This window comes from Pteropus medius, unplaced genomic scaffold (genome assembly GCF_902729225.1).
Source record: "Pteropus medius unplaced genomic scaffold, Ma_sr-lr_union100, whole genome shotgun sequence".
In the NCBI taxonomy this organism is placed as follows: Eukaryota; Metazoa; Chordata; class Mammalia; order Chiroptera; family Pteropodidae; genus Pteropus; species Pteropus medius.
In genome coordinates this window covers 10,787,725-10,812,873 of record NW_024349799.1, presented here as the reverse complement: position 1 = coordinate 10,812,873, position 25,149 = coordinate 10,787,725, and the positions used below count along the sequence as shown (strand labels likewise).

Below are 25,149 nucleotides of genomic sequence, written 5' to 3'. Positions count from 1 at the left end.
GCTCCAGTGAGGAAGGGGTCTGGGGAGGAAGAAAAAGGGAGAACCAGAAGTTACAACAACAAATGGGCTTAGAGGGTGGAGGGAAAAATAAATAAAAACATATAGAAGTAAAGAATTTTTCTTGACTGAAAGTAACTCAAAACATTACTTGGAAGAGGCCTTAACAGAGTGTTCATGCTGGAGCAGGTGAATCATCGGGAAGTGTGTCCACGGCTTCCTGTGCAGGAGACAGGCTGCAGCGCAGCTGGGAGGGAGAAGGGGTAAGAGGAGAGTGGGCTGGGAAGGCACGGAGGCAGGTAAAGAAAATTTGGTTCATAGGGAAGTGGCCAATGAATTGACTACAGAATTCTAGCTAGAATATATACCTGCAACCCTCTGTAAGGCCCTCTCCTCAGCTGTCTATTAAGTGTCTATTCCTGCTGCGGCCACCCTTCTGCTCTCTGGGCTGCTTCCTGTGTCAAGTTTCTTCCTTTCCTGGAACTCTCAATTCCGTTAAGTTTGCCAAATGGCCTAGAAAGATTGTAAATTCTGGTAGGGCTAGGATGATCCTCTAGAAGGTGGTAGAGGACATGGGACAGAGTTTAAAATTAGAGTTAAATCCAGTGAAATTAGAAATGTTGAAACTTCTACAGGTCAAGAAAAGAACTGACAACTAACCTTTTCTTTTGACACATAATAGCATACCCACCACCACCTTCTAGCACATTTTAAAATGGAAAATTCTTGGTATCGTTTTGAAGAAATAAGACTTTTAACACCTCCTTCTTACCACCGTTCAACTGATTTTGGGAAATCAAAAAGCATTTCCCTTCCAAATGCCGAAAATCTGATTTTGTTGAGGCAATTAAAAACATTACCCTTTTATTCTCTAACAAAGTAACCCACGCAGAGGACTGAAAAAAAAAATAAAAGCAACAGTCCCTTGACCCACTGCTCCTTTCTTTCATGCTTGTTTTAAACTGCTTCTACTTTTAGTTCTTTGGATGGTTGACTCCGATCGCTAAACAATATGCTTATACTGCTTTCTTAATTTATTGATTTTAGTTATTATGCATTGACATCCTTTTATGACAGATCTGCATTAATATCACTTAAAACCTCCTCTTTCCCTCCTCGACTATAACTAAATACAGTTGTATAACTTATGATTATCTTTATTACATTACATAATATATGTCCTCTGTTTTGTTCCATCAGCAAACAAGAAACCATGTCTTTACTGCCCACTGTATAAGGTAAGGGTGTCTTTATCCTCCTTTTAGGATTTCTGCTTCCCTCTCAATTCCCGCCTCTTGTCAGCTACACTTTTACAACCTCCGGGTTGAGAATACGTCTTTTGTAACATCTCCAACAACGAACTCTTGACTTACCTCCCAAAGGTGCTCCTGTCCCAGGTGTCCCATTCTTAGTCAACACTACCCCATCTACCAGGTGCTCTAGCAAAAACGAATCCTCTCCTTCCCTTTCACCTCACGTAAGTCCCGTCATTGTTGCCTCCAAGATATATTCTCACCATCTCCACTGCTAAAATGCTAGTGGCAAGTCATCACCTTCTCGTTCCAGGACCAGCCACTTCCTTGTCCTACTACTAATCCATCCTCTACGAAATGGCCAGAGCGATTTTCTTGAAATATAAACATCCTGAAATATAAATCAGATCACATCACCCTCCTTGCTAATAAGTGGTCTCTCACTGCAACCTCCTTACCATTGCCCAGAAGGCCCCAAATGATCCGGCCTGGGCTGTCGCTAACTTCCATTCTCCTACACTTTCCCTTCATTCGCTCTGTTCCGGCTGGACTGGTCCTTATCTTTTGACAGGCACGGCCAATTCCTGTTTTAGGACTTTTGCTCTTCTGCTTGGGAACACCCCAGATCTTTTCCTTCTTCTAATCCTTTAAATCCTAATGGAAGCGTCACTCCCTTGGAGAGGCCTGCCATGAGAGCAAAGCGACCTACTATCCCTAGCTATGCTTCATCATGTTATCCTATTTTATCTTCTTCATAGTACTGTAGATGTTACCTTAATAATTTGTTTGTATTGATTGTTTACTCCCTTTCTAGAATGTGAGCACTGAGAGCTATTTCGTTCACTGCCTGTATCCCTGTCACCTAGAACAGTGAACACAGAAGGCATTATAAAAAACTATTGACTATTATCAACTTAATATTCTGTAACTTAGCCAACACTTCTATGCTTTGACTAAGACTAATTCCTAAAGTTAGAAATAAAGCATTATTTTATTATTGCAACCAGGTAATTATTATTCACTACTTAAGTAATGTCCCAAACATGTTCTGTCTTGAATGTTTTATTTTTTTTTTCCTTCTTGGAATTTGCAATTACCTTTTCTTTTAAGGATAGAATAAAACCCCTTGAGTTTTCCAGGTACCATTCATTGACGCCCTCCATCTTCTTGCTCTGATCTGGACCGAGTGCTCGTCAAGTCTGTATCACAGCTGCCACTCAGACTTTATTTCCCTCCCGATTTGGATCTACTACCTCTTGGCTCCCATGTCTTCCACATTCTTGTTGTATTACCTTAGTTTGCCTCAGAAAATCTCCTATGATAGGGTGTGTGAAAAGTCTTTGCTTGTCTGACCATGTTTCCTCCCCACTCCTTTTAAACTTCGCACCAGACTGACACTTTGGCTGGGTGAAGAATTATAGGCTGACAATACTTTCCTCTCAGTGCTTTAAAGACAACTTTCCATTGTCTTTTAGCATCCAGTACAAGTGAAGAGAATTCACATACATATTCACTCTTAGGTATAATCTCGGTCCCAACTACGATTTTCCACTAAAGATACTAACGGCAGACAAAGGAAACACAATTGTATCAGTACTGGCAAAGACTATTCAGGTTAATGCATACAAGAGGAAATTTTGTAAAGCTGGCTAACTTAAAATAAATACATTAGGCTGAATTATAGTAGGTTGAGTAAAGAAATTCAATTTTATTTCTTCCAAATGTAGACAGTGTTTCTACAAATTCTCCTCTTAATTAGGTGAAATACATTCATGTAAACCTTTCCTAATAATTTTCTGAGCAAATCTTTTATTCACGGCACTCCTTAGTCCACCTTTATGGTTCTCAGCGTAATTATAATTGTTCTTCATTATCTATTTGCAAACTCCGTGTAGTGAAGAACAGTGTCTTACTCACTGCTGTATCTCTGGCATTTAACATCTACAGAAGGCCTGGAACTTTTGAGTTGGGTCTCACTATATGACTGAGGAAATGAAAACAAAGGCAAACAATGTGAGGTGCAGCAGAAGCCCTCTGAAATTCAGGCAAGAAGCATATCCCCGTCGAACTTTTTAGGCTTCTGGTCCTAACAGAAAGACAGTGGCTTTCAGAGATCATGAGGTTTGGAGTCAGAGAACTTGGGTTTGAATTCTGATTTTGTTCTACCACTTATTAGCTATGTGAGTTGGGGAAAATAATTTATATGTTCTCAATCCCAGTTTCTGCACCTGTAAAATGAGGTTAAAAATATCTACTGTATAGTAGAGTGATTTTGAAGATTAAAGTAGATAATTTATGTAAATAAACTGACTAGCAGGATTTTAAAAAGTAGTTATTAATAAAAGCAATAAAAAAAATAGATATATGGAAATCGAACCTAAAGCACTCATTTTGATGAAAAAAATCCAGAATTGATATACTGTTTCACCTAATACTAAGCATGATAAAGATATTCTGAAGTAAAACTAAAATAATTAACCAGTTTCTAAATCTGAGATTCCTTTTGGTCCAGGCAACTGTCCTTCACACTTGCTGCAGTTCCACCCACCACCACCTTGGACTGACCTTGCTTAGGCAGCTCGATCCATTAAAAAGTCCTTAGGCAGGACCCTCCAGCTACAAAGTCTTACATTTGATTTCTTTTGTATCCTTTTACTTATTGATGAACATTTTGAATGAGTAAAATAGAGATTAACAAGGTTTTATTATAAGTTTTATACTTACAATAAATTCTCTTTGGTTGAATAACATCAAACACACATGTGGTGTGGTAAAACACAACAAGCAAAGAGACCTTTTGGGTGGCTTTCGGATATCAATCTTATTTTATCGTCCTATAGATGCAGTGAGTTCTCTGTTTGTTCAGAGGTCTCCCTCTTTCCATCTTATGCCGTAGCCTTCACTCACCATGCCCTCTGGGGTGGGCTTCTCCTAACTTTGTTTTCCCTCCATTATATTTAAGGATTCCTGCTTCTTTTCTTTGGCATTTGCTTGGATGATTGCCCTTCGGAGAAATGATATCTAGAATGAGGGTCAGGAATAAATTCATCATATAGACTCTAGAATTCCCAAGATGATTCACTGTTTGGCTACCTCTGGTGGCAATCAATCCACAGTGCTCAGCATACCCATAGCAATGGAAAAGAAAATAGCACTTCTTAAAAAGTAGGTTCCTGTTATGCTTATCATCAAGGGAACATCTTTTTGTTTGGGTTTGTGGTCAATCAATGTCCTCATCTGAGAGATGTGACAACAGCAGAGGTGCAGGAACAAGGCAGGACCTTCAAAGCCACAAAAAGCTTTAGAGTTGATCCCTTTTTACCTACTAAAGACAATCCACTAATAGAATCTAGGAACTATTGCAATAAATTTAGTTCATTGCTAGGGAGATCAGGGGTGAGTCAGGGAGAAGGAAAAGGAAGCATGTCAAAATATCTGTTTTTCCTACATGTGCAAGACAAAGAACACTGCAGAACTGACAAGAGCTTGCTACTCTGTCCTATTTGCTATTTAGGTTCCAAGTATTATAACTGATGGCAAGTTTTTAACCCATAAGGGTTTATATTTAAAGGAATCTGGGTCTCTTGACCTTCTTACTCCTCTATCCAAGATGGAAGCAACAAAGAACAGCACATTTAGAAATCTGTATTAGAGTCACCTCCCAAAGCTTTCTGAGGATGATTGTGACTTCCTAACTCCAATCTTTTACAAAAGGGAGGTGAAAAGTTTTCTAAACAGTACAAAACGCTAAAGAAAATTCTGTAGTACATATCAAAAAGACCTCACGCACTGTTCAGGATATCTAAATGACCTAAATGGGACTAGATGATATGATGGCTGTCCATGTGCTTATGAAATCTGCTTGTGCGAGTTGATATTCATATTGTCTTAAGTTGAAAAACATCAGCTTTGATTTATGACTGCCTCTCTTTTAAAAAGGATAAGTGATTTAAAGTTGAGATAATGTGTAGTATCTAACAATTAATCAAGGTTTGTCAGGAGCCCAGATGTTATTTTTATAACTTTCCTTTTGCTGAAGGTATACTTTCAGGTTCGAGTTCTGCTCTTCTGAACAGAGGCTATCATTTAACAACAATGCTGAGTTTGTTTGCCAAGGATTCATAGTCTAGTCACAAAATAGTGAATATGATTTAGCTTCCTATAATGACAGTCGAAAACAGAGCCTCATTAAGAATCCAAACAAATGGAACATTTAAGATTGGGAAACAAGTGTCAAATAGAACCTAGAGTTAGCTAATAGAAAGCTTGGGTTTATAAAACATAAGTAATGGTTGGCAGAAATTGTATATAAGAAAGTGGCAGAATATGGCTTAAAAACTCATATATATAAAACAAGTTACTTGGTCAAAATATTTCCCTACGTTAGTGGTCTTAAGTTCTTTTTTCAGCCCATATGAGAGGCCCAATAAACTGTCACCAAATAATAGAGGCTCTCATGGGTAGTAAATGAGTCTCAAGGGAGATGGTCTTCTCAGGATCACCGAATCCTTTCCTATTACAGAATTCCTGCTTTCACCAGTTAGTAGAATAACAACTTCAGAACTTTGCTCATTTGGGAATCAACATTAGCTTGCTGAGTTTAGAATGCATCTACAACTGGATGTTCAGGTTCTCACCTACAGAACAGATACCTGGAGCTGGTTTTCTTGAATTTATACAGTATAAAAAATTAAACTATTGAGCTTAAAACCATAGAATTTAGAATAGAAAGAGATAAACTAACTTTTAAAGATCAGAATATATGTTCATTTCATCTTTCTCCTCCTCCTCTCCCCAAAACATATTTATTTTCTTTTATTTATTTATCTATCTATCTATCTATCTATCTATCTATTTATTTATTTATTTATTTATTTTGCGATTTGGCTTTCACTCCTGATACTTTACTAAAGGCACTTTCTTTTTCTTTCTTTTTATTTTATTTTATTTTTTTATTATGGTGACATTGGTTAACAAAATCCAGTAAGCTTCAGGTGTACAATTCAACAGTAAGGCATATATATATATTTACACTGTGTATTCACCGCGCATAGTAAGATTTCTTTCTGTTACCACATATTAGACTGCTTTACCCCATCTACCTCCTTCTCCCCTCCTCTCCGCTACTAAAGGCACTTTCAAAGGCTACCAGGTAACATGGACTTTTCCGGGTCTTCATCTTCCTTTATGGTGAGGCATCTGACCATGTCGCCGTTGTTTTTCCAAGAGATTACTTCCCCCGAGTCTCCTTCTCCCTTTTTGACCTCCTATCAGCTAAACATAAGAATTGCCTAGGGTACCAATCTGGTCCCTCTTTTCACTCTTCATGTTCTCCTTGGTGACTTCCTTCTGCTTTGGCATAAATTCAAACTCATTACCCTGCCTTCAAGTTTCCTGACTTTCTGGTCATACCTGCTACCTTTCTAGTATTTCTTGCCACTCCCTTCACGCAACCTCTGATGTTGCCACACTGGACTGCTTCTCACTTCTCAGAATGTATTTTCAAATATTTCCTTTAGTCTTTGTTCATGCTGTTTTCTTCCACCCCAAATGCACTGCCCACATCACCTGAATAGCTCTCCTTAAACTCCAGATCCCTGTCCCAAGCTTATTAACAGCTTTACCGAGGCATCACTGACATATGATAAACTCCACATATTCAAAATATACAATTTGAAAAGTCTGAGATGTTTATATACCCATGAAAGCATCATCACACTCAAAATGTCCATCACTCCAAAAGTTTCCTTGTGTCCCTTCTTCTTGCCCCTCCCCACCCACGCTCCTTTCCCAACAACCACTGATCTGCCTCCTATCACTGTAGATTAATTTGTATTTTATGCATTTTTCAGATGGACTTCTTTCACCAAGCATTAATTTTAAAATAAAATTTGAAATTCATCCATGTGGTAGTATGTATCCATAACCATTCTTTTTATTGCTGAGTAGGACTCCACTGTATGGACATACCCCAGTATGCTTATCCATCCACCTGTTAATGGACATTTGGGTTGTTTCAAGTATTTGGCTCTTACAAATAAAGCTGCTATGAATATTTGTGTATAAGTCTTCATGTGGCTATATGCTTTCATTTCTCTTAGGTAAATACCTAGCAGTCGCGTGGCTAGAATATATGGTAGATATACGCTTAATTTTTAAAAAAAATTGCCAATCTCTTTCCCAAAGTGATACTATAAAGTAACAATACAAATTATCCAATTATGATTATCCAAAATGGATAATTATCCAAAAATTACCTAATAGTGCTCAATCTTGTCTTAGGGAGAAAGCATCCAGTCTTTCAGTAAATATGACGTTAGCTTTAGATTTTTCATAGATGCCCTTTAAAGGACTGAGAAGTTACTTTTATTGTTAGTCTGCTGAGTTGTTTTTTTTTTATCAGAAGTGGATGCACGTAGAAGAAAATGGACGGATATCTCTCTATATATACATATGTATATATATGTGTGTGTATATATATGTGTGTGTGTATATATATACACACATGTGTGTGTGTATATACATATATATATATACACATACATATATATATGTATGTATATATATATATATATATTTATCCTTTACATATTTGTAATGGTAACTACACACCAAAGATTCTGAACTGAAGTATATAACATAAAACAAGACCAGAGGGAAAATCCACAAACCCAACCAAAATAAAAAAACAGAAACATAAGGACAAGGAAGCAATGGAAACATCGAGCTACCAGAAAGCAAAAGATAAAATGTCTATAGGAAAACCTCATATTTCAATAATCACCCTAAATGTAAATGGAATGAATTCATCAATAAAAAGGCACAGAGTTGCAGAATAGATAAAAAAAACAAAACCCAGCCATATGCTGCCTCCAGGAGACACATCTCAGCTCCAAAGACAAATATAGACTCAAAGTGAAAGGCTGGAAAATGATATTTCAAGCAAATGGCATTCAGAGAAAAGCGGGAGTAGCGGTACTAATATCAGACGAAATAGACTTCAAAATAAAAAAGAAAGATACTGAGAGACACTTCATAATGATAAAGGGAATCATGCACCAAGAAGACATAACACTTATTATTTATATCTATGCTCCCAATCAGGGAGCCTCGAAATATGTAAAGCAATTACTAACAGAACTAAAGGGAGAAATGGACCAAAACACTATCAAGTAGGGGACCTAAATACCCAACTGTCGGATATGGACAGATCATCCAAACAGAAAATCAATAAGGAAATAACATCCTTAAATGACACATTAGACCAACTGGACATAACTGACATTTATACAGCCTTTCATCCCCAAACAGCTGCATATACATTCTTCTCTAACGCACATGGAATATTCTCAAGGACTGCCCACATCCTGGGACACAGAGATAGCCTCAAACAAATATAAGAGGGTTGAAATCATACCAACCATATTCTCTGATCATAATGCTTTGAAGCTGGATATCAACTATAAAAAGAAAGTGGGAAGAACCACAAATACATGGAGATTAAACAACATGCTATTAAAGATGTTGTTCCACTGGTTTCTGACTTTCATTGTTACTGATGAAAAACCTGCTATAGCCTTATCTTTATTCCTTTGAACATAATATGTCTTTTTCTTCTGGTTGCTTTTAAGGTTTTATTTTTATTATTGGTTTTGAGCAATTTGATCATGATATGCTTTGGTGTAGTTTTATTCGTTTTGTGTGTGTGTATGTAACTCCTAGGATCTGTGGGTTTATAAAGTTTTCATCAAATTTGGCAAATTTTCAGTCATTATTTCTTCACTTTTTTTTTCTGTCTTCCGCTTTGGTTGGAGACTTCATTTACACATATATTAGACCATTTGAAGTTGTCCCACAGTTCACCGATGTTTCTTTTTCCAAAAATTTCTCTTTTTCCTCTGTGCTTCATATGGGATAATTTCTATTGCTATGTCTTCAAGTTCACTAATCTTATTTCTACAATGTCTCATATGCTGTTAATCCCATCCAGTGTATTGTCATATCAGATGTACTTTTCACTTCTAGTAATTTGATTCGGGTCTTTTTAGGCTATCTTTCATATCTTCAACTGTTTGTTATACTACAGTGATAATAACTATTTTAATGTCCTTATTGATTATGTCTAACATCTGTGGCAATTCTGGGTTGGCTTTGATTGCGTTTTCTTCTCATAATGGGTTACATTTTCCTGCTTCTCTGCAGGCCTACTAATTTTTGATTGAATGGTAGATCTTGTAAATTTTACCTACCTGAGTGCTGGATCATTTTGTATTACTAAAAATATTCTTGAGCTTTTTCAGGGTTGCAGTTAAGTTACTTATAAATAATTTGATCCTTTTGGGTCTTGCTTTTAAATTTGTTAGAAAAACCAATTTAAAAGCAAGTGCTTAGTCTAGGACTAATTATTTTCCACTATGGAAGCAAGACCTTCTGTGTACTATACATAATAGCCCATGAATTATGAGGTTTTCTAGTCTGGATGCTGGGAACTAGCACTCCTCCCCACTCTCTGAGTGCAGGCACTGTTATCTCTAATCTTTTTGATTTTTATTTTTGTTGTTGTTGTTCTCAGGTAGTTTTCTTATACACATGGGCTGATTAGTATTCAGATGAACAAGTACTTAAAACTCTGCAGATCTCAAGAGTTTTCTGTCTGTGCAGCTCTCTCCTTTGGTACCGTGTCCTGAAAACTGTAGCAGCCTTGGTCTCCTAAGCTCCCAGGCCCCACTGCGGTTCTCCCTCCCTGTGCCATGGCCTGGATATTCTCTCAAGGCAGTGTACTGGGGCAACTGCAAGGCTTACCTCATTCATTTGCTCTCTCTCATGATCACTGTCCTTCATTTTCTGGTATCCAATGTCTTGAAAACTACTGTTTCACGTATTTTGTCTGTTTTTTGGTTGTATCAGGTAAAAGGGTAAATCTCATCCTTATTACTCCATCTTGGTTAAAAGTGGAAGTCTGTCACTGTTTAAACTTAGAGATCTCCTTGTAAGCCTACTACAAACGCCACCTCTCTTTGTTGAAGTTTCTCCAGGACATTTTCCCTATTTCTCACTCCCGTCTAAAGATATACTCTGACCTCTGTGCTTTAAGCCACTCACTTTATACTTCTACAAGCTCATTATGAGTTATGCATTCATATCCCTTGAGAGACCGCAAGTTTCCTGATGGCAGAAGTTGGTCTTTGTATCCCTATGTCTAAAATGATGTTTGATATGTGTTTGAGCCTCAATAAATTTTTTTTTCCTTGTTTCTATGGTGCTAGCTAACCAACACTGACTTTTGTGTCATTTTAACCATCTTAACCATTTGTAGGTATACAATTCAGTAGTATTAAATGTATCGCACTGTTGTGAAACAGATCTCCATAACGTTTTCATCATGTAAGCAGAGATATATATTTTTAAAAATGAATGTACAAAATTGGTGAAGACTTAATCTTACAGATAAACCACAGAGCAGAAAAGGTTGGTCTGCTCAAGGACTTACAGCTAGCTGGTGGGACAGTTAGGACCAGAAGCCACAGTATCTGTTTCTTGTCAAATATTCCTTTCTACTAGGTAATTCAATGCATATGCTAAACAGAGAAGGCCAAGAATCGCCATGCATCAAAGAAGCCTCAGATGTGGAAAGCCAGAAGTTACTAATTCTGAATGGCACAATTTAAGTAGGCTGGGCTTTTTTTTAAAAAAAATTTTTAAAAATGTGTCTTGGTTAGCAAGGAATATAATATCTTTTAACAAATTGTTCCTTGATTTTTTTTTTTTTCCTGGCAAGGAGTTCTCTGAGTCATCTTGTAGTATAAGGCTGCTTTCCTATTCCATTTTATACCAAATTTCTTTTCCCATGGTATCTCTAGGCCTGGTATCTGTCTACCTAACATCAGGATATAATTCTTTGCTTCCTTTAGTAATGATTCTATTTGACCAAGGATGGATGAATGGATCAAGCTGATTTTTTTCCACTGTGAAAATTTTATGTGAATTTACTGGTTATGAGTTTGCTTTGTTTCTAGAAGAAAAGATATCCTAAAATAATCTCTTAACTTTTAAATTATTTTTCTAGTTATAAAATTAATAATGTCAATTATAGAAAATTTGACTTTCTATAATTTTTTTTTACAAGTTGAAAAGAAGACCAAAAATAAAACATTAAATACAAAAACCATTTTCTAAAAAACCATAAATGTCATGTTGGCTGTTTATTTTGGTCTCAAATGTGAAGAAAAGAAGGCTTGGAACAATTTTCCTATGTGTCGAAGAGAAGAACCTATAGGAAGTAATTGCTGTTACCTTTTTAAGAAAGACTGGAGAGATGGGCTTTGAATTCAACAAAACAAACCTTTCTCTTTTACATAGAGAAGTCTGGGATCTGCAGAGGGTCTAGCCAGGAACATGTGCCACATGGAACCAACTATGCAGAAGTTAAGAATTTGTTTGCTGAGGCTATTTTAATAGTCTAAGCTCTACAAAATATTGGTGCCCCTTGCCCTCTCAAAATTCAGGGAAGAAAATACGCACAATTTAATCTGAAAGAATGAACTCTTACTCACTTCTCTAATGGTAAGCTTCTTATCTGTACCTCGGTGCTGCACGTGACTGAGAGAATCACAGATACGTGAGTCTTGGGGACAGAAGTGCCCTTAAAGGCTTCTGTTCTCATGTGTGCAAATGACATTTTGAACTCAAAGGCAGAACTCATCATTTATTTCATTTTGTAGTTTCTTCTCATTATGCCAGTATGTCAAGATATTTTGAATCTCGATTCTGTTATCTGACATACAAATTATCTTCTTGGGTTTGTGTTATTTGCACATTTGGTTAAGTATGTTTTTAACAAAGTCACTGTTTAAAGGTAATCATTTAAAGCTTAGTTCTACTGAATTTCTTTTCATTGAACTTATGTTAATTTTTGTTGCTTTTTTCACAAAGTACTTTAGAAATTATGAGAGTTTATTTTAGAATTTTGCTGAAAATTCATGTCAGGTTCAATGAGAACTGTAATTTTTGGATCTTTGTTGGCATTTGCAAAGCTAGGAAAACCTTTACCTGCCTTCTGCATTTTGGCACCTCTTCCATTCTCCACAGCTGCTCAAAGATCACTGCGAGTGGATGGTGGTTTGCATCAAAGGTCTTCCAGTGTCTCAGGGTGGGAGTCACCTGGCCTGAAGCTTTGAACTGATAACAAAGCATCCAGTTGCCTTTTTTCTAGTTGAGCTTTACATTCCCTAATGCTTGTTTTTAGTTTCAAGAACTTATATCTGGATGGGTAAAATAAAAACACCTTCTATTAATATGGTACCATGTTCCTGGAATAATGATGTCTGTCTTATCCTTGTTCAGCCAAGTAGTGCTTCTCCCACATTTTTGTTACTACTTCCCTCAAGCCTCAGCTCATTTGTAACGTCAGTCTTCTTGACAATATTTTTACAGGCAACTGCCATTTAAAAAAAAATTATTGTTTTTAGTTACCACCTTCCTTCTATCTTTTTTTTCTACTGGTTTTCTTAAATCTGAGTGGATTGCTCTAGGTTCAGCCACACTGGTTTCTTTCATTTCTTTCCTTATTTGTTATATAAAACTGTAAAGATTACATGTGTAAGGGTAATGTTCCTTTCCTTGAGCATATTTATTTTAGAGGGCTTAGTCATAGATTAACACTTCGCATTTTCTATAATTTTAAAAATCTGCTTGCTAAACTCTAGAGTTTGACTACCCTTAGACTTGCCTCATTTGTCATTCCAAAATCCCAAATGAAAATCATTTTCTTCCAACAGACCCAACAATCTATTATTTTCATTTCAATTGTGTATTAGGTTTTTTTTATTTCACCCCTGAGGAAAAATTAAAATAATGCTGGGAAGAAGAATTTAAAACCAGAGACAAGAATATGTCTCTACAAGGAGGAGAAAAACAGGAATTACTATTTTCCTTCTGTGGCTGGGGAAAGGTGTATGTAGAAGGCTGACAAGTTATACTTAGATTTTTATTTTATTTATTTATTTTTATACTCGGATTTTTGATTGCATGAGTTATTCAAGAGTCAACTGTATATCTGCTTGACAACATAAATAGTAAAAAGCAATTAAAATTTCTAAATCACCTATGTCTTCAATTCTGATGCTGAGAGGCAAGGAAAAAACTACATACAACCCACAACTGGCAGATTCTGAAGCATTTGTTTTAATAGCTCAGTCACAAAATCAACAAAGCTAAATTGGATAAAATACAAACTCACACTATCAATTTATAAAGGAACATCTCTAATACCTACAGAGGCGTTTAATACCCCAGTATTTACAAAACTCAGATACTTGAATGTGCTAAAGAGCCTCCAGCACAACTTTAGAGGCAGGTTCAATAGGTGTCTTAGGAGAAATACTAAATGTTGGCAATAAAGTATCAACTATAAGTTTTATTAAGATCCAAGAACATTCACTATATAATTTATTAGTAGGTACCAGTGTATTAATATCGGTTATGATAGGACTTGATTTTTATAGGACTTCAGTGCATTAGGTTAGGGCTTTCTTGAATGCGAGGACCGAAACACAGTTCCTACTAACTTAATCTAGAGGAATTTGTTATGAACTAGGACAATACATTGATGAAAAGTAATGTGCCAAATTGACCAATTTTGCATATCTAACAAAACTTCTTTTTGTTGATCCAGTTTTTATTGGATAGATTAGCAGGGCCTATGACGGCTGTAAACACTAAGTGTTCTTGGGCCTTGCGACTCTCTCTCACCCTTCGGCCTGTCCCTTTTTCTTCCCCTGAGCCTCCCCTCTGTGTGATTGGTAGCTCAGATGCACAGAGCACACACTCTCCTCTCTTCCCTTCTCAGCTGTCCCAGCAACTTTCAGGAGTGGAGCCAGAAACACACTATCCCTTACACTGTTGTTATGTAAACTGATCAATTAACTTTGTGGCAAGTCTCAAAGGTTATTAGTTGCCATGTCATCTAACTGAATTACTATAAACTTTATAGTCAAACAAATTTTTAGTAAATCGGTAAGTTTCATAAATTAGGTGAATGAATCATTTGGCAAATTTGATGAAAGAAAACTAAATATTAAAGGATAATAAAAGAAAATTTAAAATTTTAGTATAACCTAAATTTCCCATAAGAAATGCTAAAATCTGTGGATTTTGACAATTGCTTTTATTTTACGACCTGGTTTGAAAAGTGGGTAGTACCAATTTCTAGGAAAAGCTTGGGTCTGGATAACCTAAAATGCAGACTGCCTGTCTGCAATAGTCAAACCATAACATCTGGCATTACTATTTTGAGAATGGTTATATGAACTTTTGAGTCCCTTAGTACAATGCTTGTATAAAAGACATGCTTGCTGGTTCTTTGGAAGTATCTAACAAAAGGACGTCCTTCACATTTTAGGGATTTTTATTGCTAATAACTCCAGGCATGTACCACATAATGACTTTTCAGTCAACTATGAACTTCACATACAATGGTGTTACACAATATAGCCCAGATGTGTAGTAGGCTATCCCATCTAGGTTTGTTTAAGTACACTCTATGATGTTCATACAACAATAAAATTGCCTAATGATGCACTTCTCAGAAAATATTTCTATCATTAAGTGGCGCATGATTGCATATATTTTGGGTAGCCAAAATAACAAACAGCAGGGAAGTTACGATGGCTAAAGAATTTTGTTATAGTTCTTACCCCTTTGAGGACTTTTAGTTTCTAGTTTTATTACTAAGAGTTGTACTTGCCTTTCTAACATCTACCTTGCTAGCTCTTTTTCTATTCAATTCATTCTTGCTGGCATGTGGGGGACATGGATGTATTATATATCAACTAGTGTCTTCAAGTTCCCATTTCCCTCAAGTGGAAAATTATTTTTTATTCCTGAGCATCTCTAGGCTGGAAGACACAGTCATTAGGCTGTGTCTCACTGGGCAGTTGTATATATTTATTTTCTTATTTTCTCCCTATAATCTATATGATAAAGTTCAAATTCATTGGCATGAGGCTTTATAAACTCCTAGGCAAGCTACTACTTTCCACCAAGCTTTTGCATATTCTGCTTCCCTTCTCTAGGGAAAATATCACCTGATTCCCAAGTGACCAAATTCCAGACATCCTTGAAGACCCAGCCAGACGATCACCTGCTCTACCAGGGCTTTTATGACTCTCATAAGCAAGGGAGGCAGTTCTTCCTCCGTGCTCCCACAGCCCGGCCCTCCGCTCACCACCCCATCGTAGCATGTATCAAGCAGTAGAATGTACCTGTTGCCTTCCCCGTGAGATTAAGAGCTGTTTGAGAGAAAGGACCAAATCGTCCATCTTTGTATCCCACAACCCACAGCTGGACCTGCAGTGGGTGCTCAGAGAATGTAGGCTGAATGATGGTATGCAAATATAATTGTTTGTTTCCAATAAAATACATCGTTAAATATATTATGCATATATAAAATCCTGATTCCCAAACAGCCGATGAGACTTGAAATAAACACATTAAGAAATCTTAAAAAAAAAAAATCCCATTAAGTTAAAGAGTTATTTTTGACAACTTAGAAAAAATTCCAACAGACAGCACAAACAAGTGTATTATTCACTAATCATTTAGTAAATTTATGAATACCTCACAGAAAGATCTCGATTTTAACATCTATTGTAATGTTTAAGGCTATGGGCCTTTAAAATAGATGATTACTCTAAATGTACAATATCTCCCCGCAGAGATGCTGAAAAGATGATTGGTTTCCAAGTACTTTTGGATTTACTCTTTCAACATGAAAGGCAAGGTGGGAATCACTTGGGTAACTTACTAAGGACGGATATGTCATAAAGCAAATAAGTATCTCTGATCTGCACAAAAATCCCAGAAAATCTCCATCATAAGAGCACATAAAGCTGAGGATGGCTGTGTGCCCCTGCATGTCCTCCAAGGGAGCTTTGTCCAAGGGCGGACACTTCTCAAGGCAGACGGGCCCAAGCGCAGAGAGAAATGGAAAGCCAGTGGATGGCTCACAGTCCATAACAGCTGGCACACCTTAGTGCTATTTGGTTTTGGTCCTTGTTTAGCCACACTGAAAAGCTTTTAAGATCTCTGTTCTTCTGTGTATAGCAGATGCATATGAGTATATATAAATGGGGTAAATTCATTCCCTGGATGCCTGCTGTTTGCAGGTGGGGTTTCCTATCTGGAAATGTGTAGGCAGGTCCTAACTGAAAACTTCTTAGGGTGATTAAAAACTAGAGCTTAGAATGAGTGATGCATTCTCTCCAGGACAAGTAGAGATGATAAAAAAGATTCTGGTCCTGTGCAATCTGTCTGTCAATTCTCATCTCATTCTAATCTCCACCTCTCCTTTTCTCTGAACCTCAGCCCATTCCTCACCCACATCTCTTCACTGGGGCAGGAGGGGATGCTTATTTTGTGCTGTACTTGGTAATAAGAATTTTAGAAACATGAAGCTTTAATAGTTTGATTTAAAAAAAAAATGCTACTTTTGTTACAATGGTTTTAGCAAAATGGCCATATGAAAACATCAAATGCCATCCTAGTCATTTTCGGTCTCAGTTCGTGAAACAGGTGGGAATCACTTGGGTAACTTACTAAGGGTATAGGTTCCTGGAGGTTATGAGTTAGGAGGCCTGGGAAGGGGCCCAGCGATTTGAACAAGCACCTCCCAATGATTCCAATACTGATGCAGCCCCCACTTTAAGGAACCCTGATATAGAAAGACTGCTACTGTTTTGTTTTTTTTTTTCACCGCTACATGCTATTTCATTGTATGAAAATACCATAGTATATTTAACTATGTGTATTTTGAAGGACTTTTATACGGTTTCTATGTTTTCATAATTAATAACAATGCTAGACCATTCATTTTTCCTGCCCAGCATCACTTTCTGCTTCTTTTAGGAAATGCTGGCCTTATATACATGTCACCTACAAACACTCCCATCCGGCTCAGCCTTGCCCCCATCTAAAAAATGTTCTTCTTCTGGTCTTATTGGAGACTTTCATATTCTGAGGCCAAAGTGATTGTCACTGTAGACATTTTACTTATGTGGTGACAATTATTGAATTAGTGGGGACACTTTCTGGGGATTTTAGGACAATAGTCCAGAAAACATGGCCCTTGATTCCTCACTGGTGGCGAAGCTGGAAAAGGAGATGCTGGAAGTTCTTAGCAGATGTTTTGAGCCAAATGGGGGAAGCCACTGTGGGAGAGTGAAGGTGGCATGCAAAGAGAAGTAGAGACAAAAGACGGAGACTGTGACAGATTTGGCTCCCTAATCATAGCTGCTCCTCTTCCAAAGAACTCCAACAGCAGGACTTTTGGAGGCTTGTTTGTCTGGTAAACACAAATGACAACTTGGTTGGGCACATAATTCTTGGGCCCTAACCTTTTCCCCTCAAAAGACTAAAGATGTTCCTCCATTGGATTCTGGCATTTATTACTGCAGAACAGAGATGGAGGTAATCCTAACTTTTGTTCCTTTGTAAGGGCATTTTCCTCTCCCCCTCACCCCCCGCATCCCCTTCCCCCCTATAGTATTGAAGGCTATATGCTTCAATACTATATATATAATCTGTTAATCTTTGAAATTAAAAAAGGTCACTAGAGGAAAACAAAAGCAGGCACTTTAGAGCTTCAGACAAAGTGCTTTCAGCATAGGAAGGTTTTCTTCTAGTATGTTTTAAACTACCATATTTTATTGAATATAAGATGCCTTTTCTGTAGGCATCTTTCTGTACCCTTATTTTGTGTATTGCTAAGATGTTGCCCATTATCACGGTAAGAATCCATCAATTTTAAGTCACGTCCCAATTTCAGATGTTAAAATTTTTAAAACTGTACTTCTTTGAATCAATGTAACACAGTCTTACTTTTGCTCAATGTTTCTTTTTCAAATATACCTATTATTTGCATGTAAACTTTTTTTCTGTCTTCTATATCTGTCAACTTCTTTGTCATCGTCCCCTTTCTCTGCATGCCGAGACAAACTTTTCTTTCACATCAATTTTACTTCCTGCAATATCAACTGTGTCATTTCCACATTTTAATGTTGTTTTATATTCTTTAATATCTTTTCTTACTTCATTCAAATAATTGACCATTTTTGTTTCTCAGCCAGCCCCCTCTTCCTCAGTCTGTCATGTGATCTTTGATCTGATTATGTAGAATCTATGCTTTCTTGAATTTTATTCAGGATACGGATAGTTTCTATAATGTGAATTTCTGTTATAATCCTTTTCAGATATAGGCTTTTCTTTTTAAGTCTATAGTCTGCATCTTTCTCACTGCTACTGTCTTTTTTTATAAGCCTCATAACCAAAGGACATCTATTCTGTTCTGGTGGTCTCACACAAAAGGAACACACAGATTCTTCTGGGTTCTTTCTTACAGCCCACCTGTTTGTAGTTAGAATCCATTTCTCCACTTTTAAGCTGGAGAGCTAGCTCATGTGCACAGCCTCTATTTGTGGTTTTGAAGTCTTTTACTTATGAAGCTACTGCTCTGAGCAGAAGTCCCTACATCTTGCTCCCATGTTGAAAGGGGAGTATGAAATTATTTCTAGTTCCTCAGTGGTTAAAAAAAAAGTAAATGAAAAGCAGGAACCCCCAGCATACAACATGCCATGGCTCTTTCATCTCATAGCTCTTTTAGTGGCTGATTTAGTATCTTAAAATACCTATTCAATTCTGTCCTTAGATGTACTACATCGCTTAGAGCCATAATCCTGGAATCAGTACAAGAAAAGAGGTATTCATAAGTGGAAGGAAACTGTAGGAGTTTTTTTCTTTCACACAGAAGGAGGACCTTCTTCTGGTGGGCTAGATGCACATTATCAGTGGAGAAGGGCTGGCAGCATAACTATGGCCAGTGGGCCCCATTAGCAGACCTTGGTATTTAATGATTATCTATAGGGAGGCTTGCGAGTGCCAGGCACTGATCTGAACACTAGGGAAACTGCAGCAACCAGTCCCTGCTAACATGGGGCTCATGTTCTAGTTGGAATATATACGATAAAGAAATAAACAAAGTAAAGATACGGTATTAGATGGATATGAGAGCCATGGGGGAAAATCAAGCAGGGTAGGGAGGCAGGGAGTGCTGGAGTGAGTGGTCAGGGAAGGCCTGATGAAATGACATGTCAGCGCAGGTAAAAGACTTCCCTCTCAGTGGCTGTGGTTGAGTAACACTTCTAATTTCCAGCAATTGGAAAGTTGGCATCTCTGTTTTCATGTATATCTCTATGGGAAGGCAGAGGAGGGTGAATTGCTGTCACCATAAACCAGATACCTTCAATAATTATAATTTTAAATGGCCCCAATATTAGATTAAGGAGATGGACCATAATTTAATTAACCAAGCCTCTATAGTTGGCCATCTACATTATTTTGGACTATCTTTATTTTATTTATATATTTTTAGTTAGGATGTATGCTACTATGATTAGTAGCTAGGCATTTGAGGAAAGCAGTATGGGAATACAGATCAATGACCATGAAAACACAAATTCAAGGTCAGGGACAGAGGAGCAAGAGACCCATGTGGCAGCAGCAGGAAGGCAGAGAGCAGTGGCAGTGCTGGGCAGGGTGGGCCAGGAGCAGAGGCCTTTGGGAGGTGGCCTCACTCCTCTGCTTCCTTCACCTCTAGTCAGGAGGCCTTACCTTCCCCAGGCAACAACCAATGGCCTGCTTATTGGTCTACAACTACCTGTGGTCTCAAGGGCAAGTTAAAAAGAACATAAGCAAAACACAGCAGAGAAACAGGTCAAGTGTTCAGTTAAACTCAGTAATGGTGCTCCTTTAATTAAGCAGATATTAAAGATACTGCTTAGGAAAAACAAGAAGCTGATGGCAGTGACTTCTGGCTTTCGTCTACAGAAATAGAAGCGGAAAAATAAGAAGTGTCTATGCCCAAGACTGGGGTTATACTGAGGTTTCCAGCATTCAGACCAGCAAATGCCTGGACAGCTGCTTAGGGCAGATGGGTCCTTTAACAGCTTAATATTGCAGAGTTTCTGGTGACTCTCTAGTTCGGGCAGCCGATGTGAGACCATCTGTTTACTAGTGGGCACAAAAGCTCACTACCAGCAGGTAGTCACTGCTGAGAATGAGATACAAACCTAAAGTCAAGTTAGCCATTTTCTTAACCTCTGCAAAGCGACCTCGTGGGGAAAACCGCTGGCACAACCACCACAGGAAAGGAAACTTTATCTTAGGTTCATGTGACACATACAATGGGACCATGCAGAACAATGGTATTCCAAAAGATTTTATTTGGATTTATGTCAAGGTATTTAAATGCCACAAGATAGACTGTTCACTTAGAAAGCTCTTCTGTTTTCTACTTTTCTGGACAGGAAAGGAAAATAACCATGAATTCAGAGCCATCTATAATATGCCAAAAAACTAGCTGTTGTTAGTTTATTATTGAAATGAAAAAAATTTAGATTGTAACACATATATTTGTTGAAAAAAGTTTACAGTGGAAAATAAATAAATCTCCCTCCTACCTCTTTCTCTCAGTTCCCTACCTCCCCTCTCCCTCTCCAGAGACGAACATTGTTTTCTACCTCTTGCATCTTTCTAGAAATAGCCTATAAGATGATGAATCATATGTGTGTGTGTGTGTATATACTTATGCACACACACATATCCTTACAGCTTTTTTACTGGCTATATTTAAAATAAACAAAGGCATATTAAAGGCTCTGAGAAGTACTGTAGTAAAGAAAGCTATTTAACTTCATTAGCATATCCTAAACCTATTTGACTTTGGGTCCCCTCCCTTCCTCCTTTGGTAAAATTTCTCATCTGTGGACTCGCTGGCATGGCTATATCTATCAGGTATTTCTGGATGGCGTCTGTTCTGACTGGTCTGTGCTTCAGCTGTTCTTTTTTAAATATCAAGTTTATTCCCATATTTTTCTTTATTTTTTTAAAATCTGTCTTTCTTTATTTTCTTTGTTTCTTATTTTATACTGATTTGAAACTGTGCCTATGCACGGTTCTCTTGCTGTTTTCCTTCTGGTTTATTATTTGCTTTGAATGAGGGTAGCTGTTTGCTGAAGTTCAGCCTCTGAAGAGGTGAGGTTACCTATCATCAGGGTTGCCCTACAGTTTCAGGTCAGGTTGTGACCTCACCTCATTCTCTCTCCACACTGCAGCATCCTCTGCCTGAAGCCATTTCTCCCCTCAGCTGACTACATCCTTCCTCTTCACCCTCCATACATCGGGTCGGAATGGCTTAGAAGTTCCCTTATGCCATAGGCACCCTGTGTGGTAATTCTGTAACCATTTCTGCTCAACTTATTTTGATCAACAGCTGCAGGTTTGCCACTTAGTTGTTCCTACTGCTCTTTTACTGATGATTTATTCATTTTGATTGTTTATTTATTGGGAATAAGTATCGAATTTTATCAAATAGTATTTTTGCCTTCTAGTAAGAGCTATTATACAGGACTAGGTTAACAGGACTTTCTAATGGTTAACCATCCTTGTATTCCCAGGGTACAGCCTCATTGAACATGATGCATTATTCTTTTAAAACACTCTTAGATCCAATTTTGGAGCATTTTATTTAGGATTTAAAAAATTCTCTGCACTAAAATGGGATTGGACTATAATTTTCTCTTCTTGTGCTCTTCTTACTTGTTTTGGATATAGTGTTGTGCTGGTCTAATAAAATGAGATACTCTTCCAAAATTTTTACTTCTCTCTCTTCTCTCTGTAACTTGACTGGAATTTTGCTCACAGACTTAAGTCCTAATCCTCTTTCTTTATAATTTTTAAAGACAAGAACTCAAATCTATGTTTTATTACCTTGAGCCCATTCCTGTCAACTTCTAACCAGAGAACTTCTCCAAGTGTACTTTAAGGAAATTATCTGGAAGGTAAAGAATTGGTCTGGACATAGATCCCTCACCTTTGGATTTCCATAATTAACCCAGGGGTAAATATGATTACATGCCACATCATTATGCTTGTAAAACACAATCTATTTCTCAAAGTCACACCAATGATATGATACTTGACAATAAAGGAAAATAGCTAGAAAAAAAATCAAATTAACCTTTCCTCGAGAAGTCAATAGCAAGTTTATGACTATAACTCTATGTCAAAATTCCAAGCCTGCAATTTCTAAGGGCAAGAAGGAGGGATTTTATTTTTTATTTGCACATGACCTCTTAATTCATAGGACAGGAACATTAAGAATAAACTATAAGAAAATCTAGCAACTTGACAGCCTTATTCTCTTTCATTTATAAAATGTAAAGGCATTTAAAATTCTTACATATATTAAAGATAGGAGGGAAAGCTACTAGAAGCATATCTCAGAATGCATATGCTGAGGAAAGAAAGCACCAGATGGATTCTAGGACCAGATTCACATTTTCCATCTCTTATAGAGGCATTTAAAGGGGTTGGAATTTGCTAAACAAGACCCAGATTGAGAAAAAATACTCCAATTTCCCAGGCAAAACTCTTCATTAGTATAGGCATACAAATTTAAATCCTGTTAATTGTCCATACTTTGCCATAACTAAATACTAGGAGGATAATAAGTCTGCTTATTTGTGTTATAGACTTTATCGTAGAGTTGCTTTCCCCAAGTCTTTCCCTTCCATTCAAAACTCTTCAATATTCCTCTTAGCTTTATAATTATTTGGTAGATGAAAGAGAATTTTTCAAAGGCCCATATGTTTATTATTTTTTGATAATTCCTTAGATTCTTATTTTTTCCCACCATATGACCATTAAACATTATTTTATTTATAGCATTTAAAAACATTTAAATATATAAGATATTTAAAGATCTATTTTGACCCAGAATACAAGGTTTAATAACATAAAATAAAAGGTCTGTGGAGCCTACTTCTAAAATTATATTTCATACATTTTTAAGCAAAAAATGAGTATAGTATAATTTGACATGTGGACATCTGATTCTAAATATGTCTTTGTTTAGAGAAATAAAAGCCATGTCTAAACTTAAAAAAAAAAATACTAATAAGGAATACTTGATTATTTCCAGCAACTTAGGAAATGTCTTTTAGGAAGAAAAAAAAATTGGACATTGGGCTCACTTCTCAGTCCCTGAGTTTTGAGGAGTGGTCTTCTCCTGACATCAGTGGGGTGGGGAGGTAGAGACAGTGTGCTACAATGGGAAGAACATCTGACTTTGGAGTCGGAAACACCCCATCCCAAATACTCCATGACCTCCTGTGGGAAGAAAAATGCCGTCTCTAAAACAACTCCAACAAATAACCAGACAAAATCACTCCCTTGCTTAAAATGACCAACTCACTGGTCCCCATCGCCCTCAGGATCTGCTGTTTATATTTCTCACATCACTGTTCACAACACACACATTATCTAGGTTTACTCTGAAGTTCTCAGAATATGACATGTTTCACCACAACTCCATGTTTTTGTAGAGGTTATTGCTTCTCTCAGAGATTCCTTTAGTCTTCATGGACCTACATGTCATCCTAAATCTGCCTTCTAATTGGTTTATATTCATAGTAGACACACTCACTGATTATATTTGGGGTAAATGAGGAGCTGTGATAAAAAGTAATTTTTCTATCTTCTGGATTTAATTACATTTGGATTGGCAGTGAAGAAATCACGATTAGGGAAATCTCTCATTGTTGGTTCAGCTGGCGGCTAGAAAAACAGAGGTTCATTCCTAATCTTGAAACTAAGCTTGGATGCTAATTTTGCCTTCTGTGAAACAGATGATTTAAGTTTTCCTTATGAAGGGAAATAACTCAATACATGAAAATTGGCACAATCAGAGAGAATTATGATGAAAGGTTTCATGTGTTTGAAACTTGTCTTAGTTATGAAAATCAAGCCTTACCTCTTGAAATGATTCACCAGGACTCCAACAAGTTCTCCAATTCGACTCTCGTGGGTTGGCTGTTTGCTGAAGAGGCAGACAATGAGGTCTTTGTTGTCTTTTGTGTGGAACACTACAAGTTGGTCCTTTCCATTGGAGACACTCAGACCGGTCAACTGCAAAGAGACAAAGTACGGAAACATTCAGTTGGACCTCAAAAGAATAAATTTAAAAATATATTGTATAATTTATTAATAAATCACTTATCAATAATCCTGATGTCTTTAATTTTTATCAAGTTTCATGGAACAAGCAGATGGAAGAAAATAAAGAATAAAAATTAAAGAAATTGAAAACAAAAACAATAGAGAAAAATCAATGAAACAAAGAGCTGATCTTTCAAGATCAATAAAATTGCTAAACCTGTAGCCTGAAAGAATAAAACACAGAAGACTTGATTACCAATATGAGGAATGAAAGAGGAGATTATTATTACAGACCACATAAACATTAAATGGATAATAAAGGAATATTTCCAACAACTCTATGTACATAAATTCAACAACTGAGACAAAACCAAATCATTCCTTGAAAGCTGCAAACTACCAAAACTCACCCCCCAAAAAATAGATATCTTGAATGTTGCTATATCTATTTAAAAAATTAAATTCGTAGTTAAAAACCATTCAAAAAAGAAAACTCCAGGCTCAGATAAATTCTACCAAATTTCGCTGGTGAATTCTACCAACTGTTTAAAGAAATAACACCAGTTCTCCATATCTCTTCTTATAAATAGAAGAGAAGGGAACACTCTGCAACTCATCTGTGAGGTCTGCATTATCCTGGTACCAAAAATAAACAAAGGCAGTGACAGAAAAGAAAATTACAGACCAATATCCAATATTCTTTACGAACATGGATGTACGAATGGCCAACAAAATATTAGCAAACTGAACCCAATAATATATAAAAATAATACACCAAGACCAGGCGATGTTTATCTAAGATGTGCAAAGCTAGTTCAGTACTTAAAAAATCAATTCATATAATCCATCA

At 36.9% G+C, this 25,149-nt stretch overlaps 1 protein-coding gene across 2 annotated transcripts in view; it reads right to left on the bottom strand.

Annotated features, from left to right (window-relative positions):
• The window catches only part of MYO1D (myosin ID), a 291,298-nt gene that overhangs the window by 64,734 nt on the left and 201,415 nt on the right, over positions 1–25,149 (bottom strand). The window contains exons 21-22 of one of the 2 annotated variants that reach the window (XM_039885992.1): positions 24,115–24,269; positions 23,254–23,471 (exon numbers count right to left, since the gene is read on the bottom strand). In XM_039885992.1, the coding sequence (XP_039741926.1) occupies positions 23,339–23,471; positions 24,115–24,269 (288 nt within the window). In that variant the 3' untranslated portion in view covers positions 23,254–23,338. Of the gene's footprint in view, positions 1–23,253; positions 23,472–24,114; positions 24,270–25,149 lie in introns of those variants that run through there. The other variant, XM_039885991.1, reaches the window with a different exon arrangement.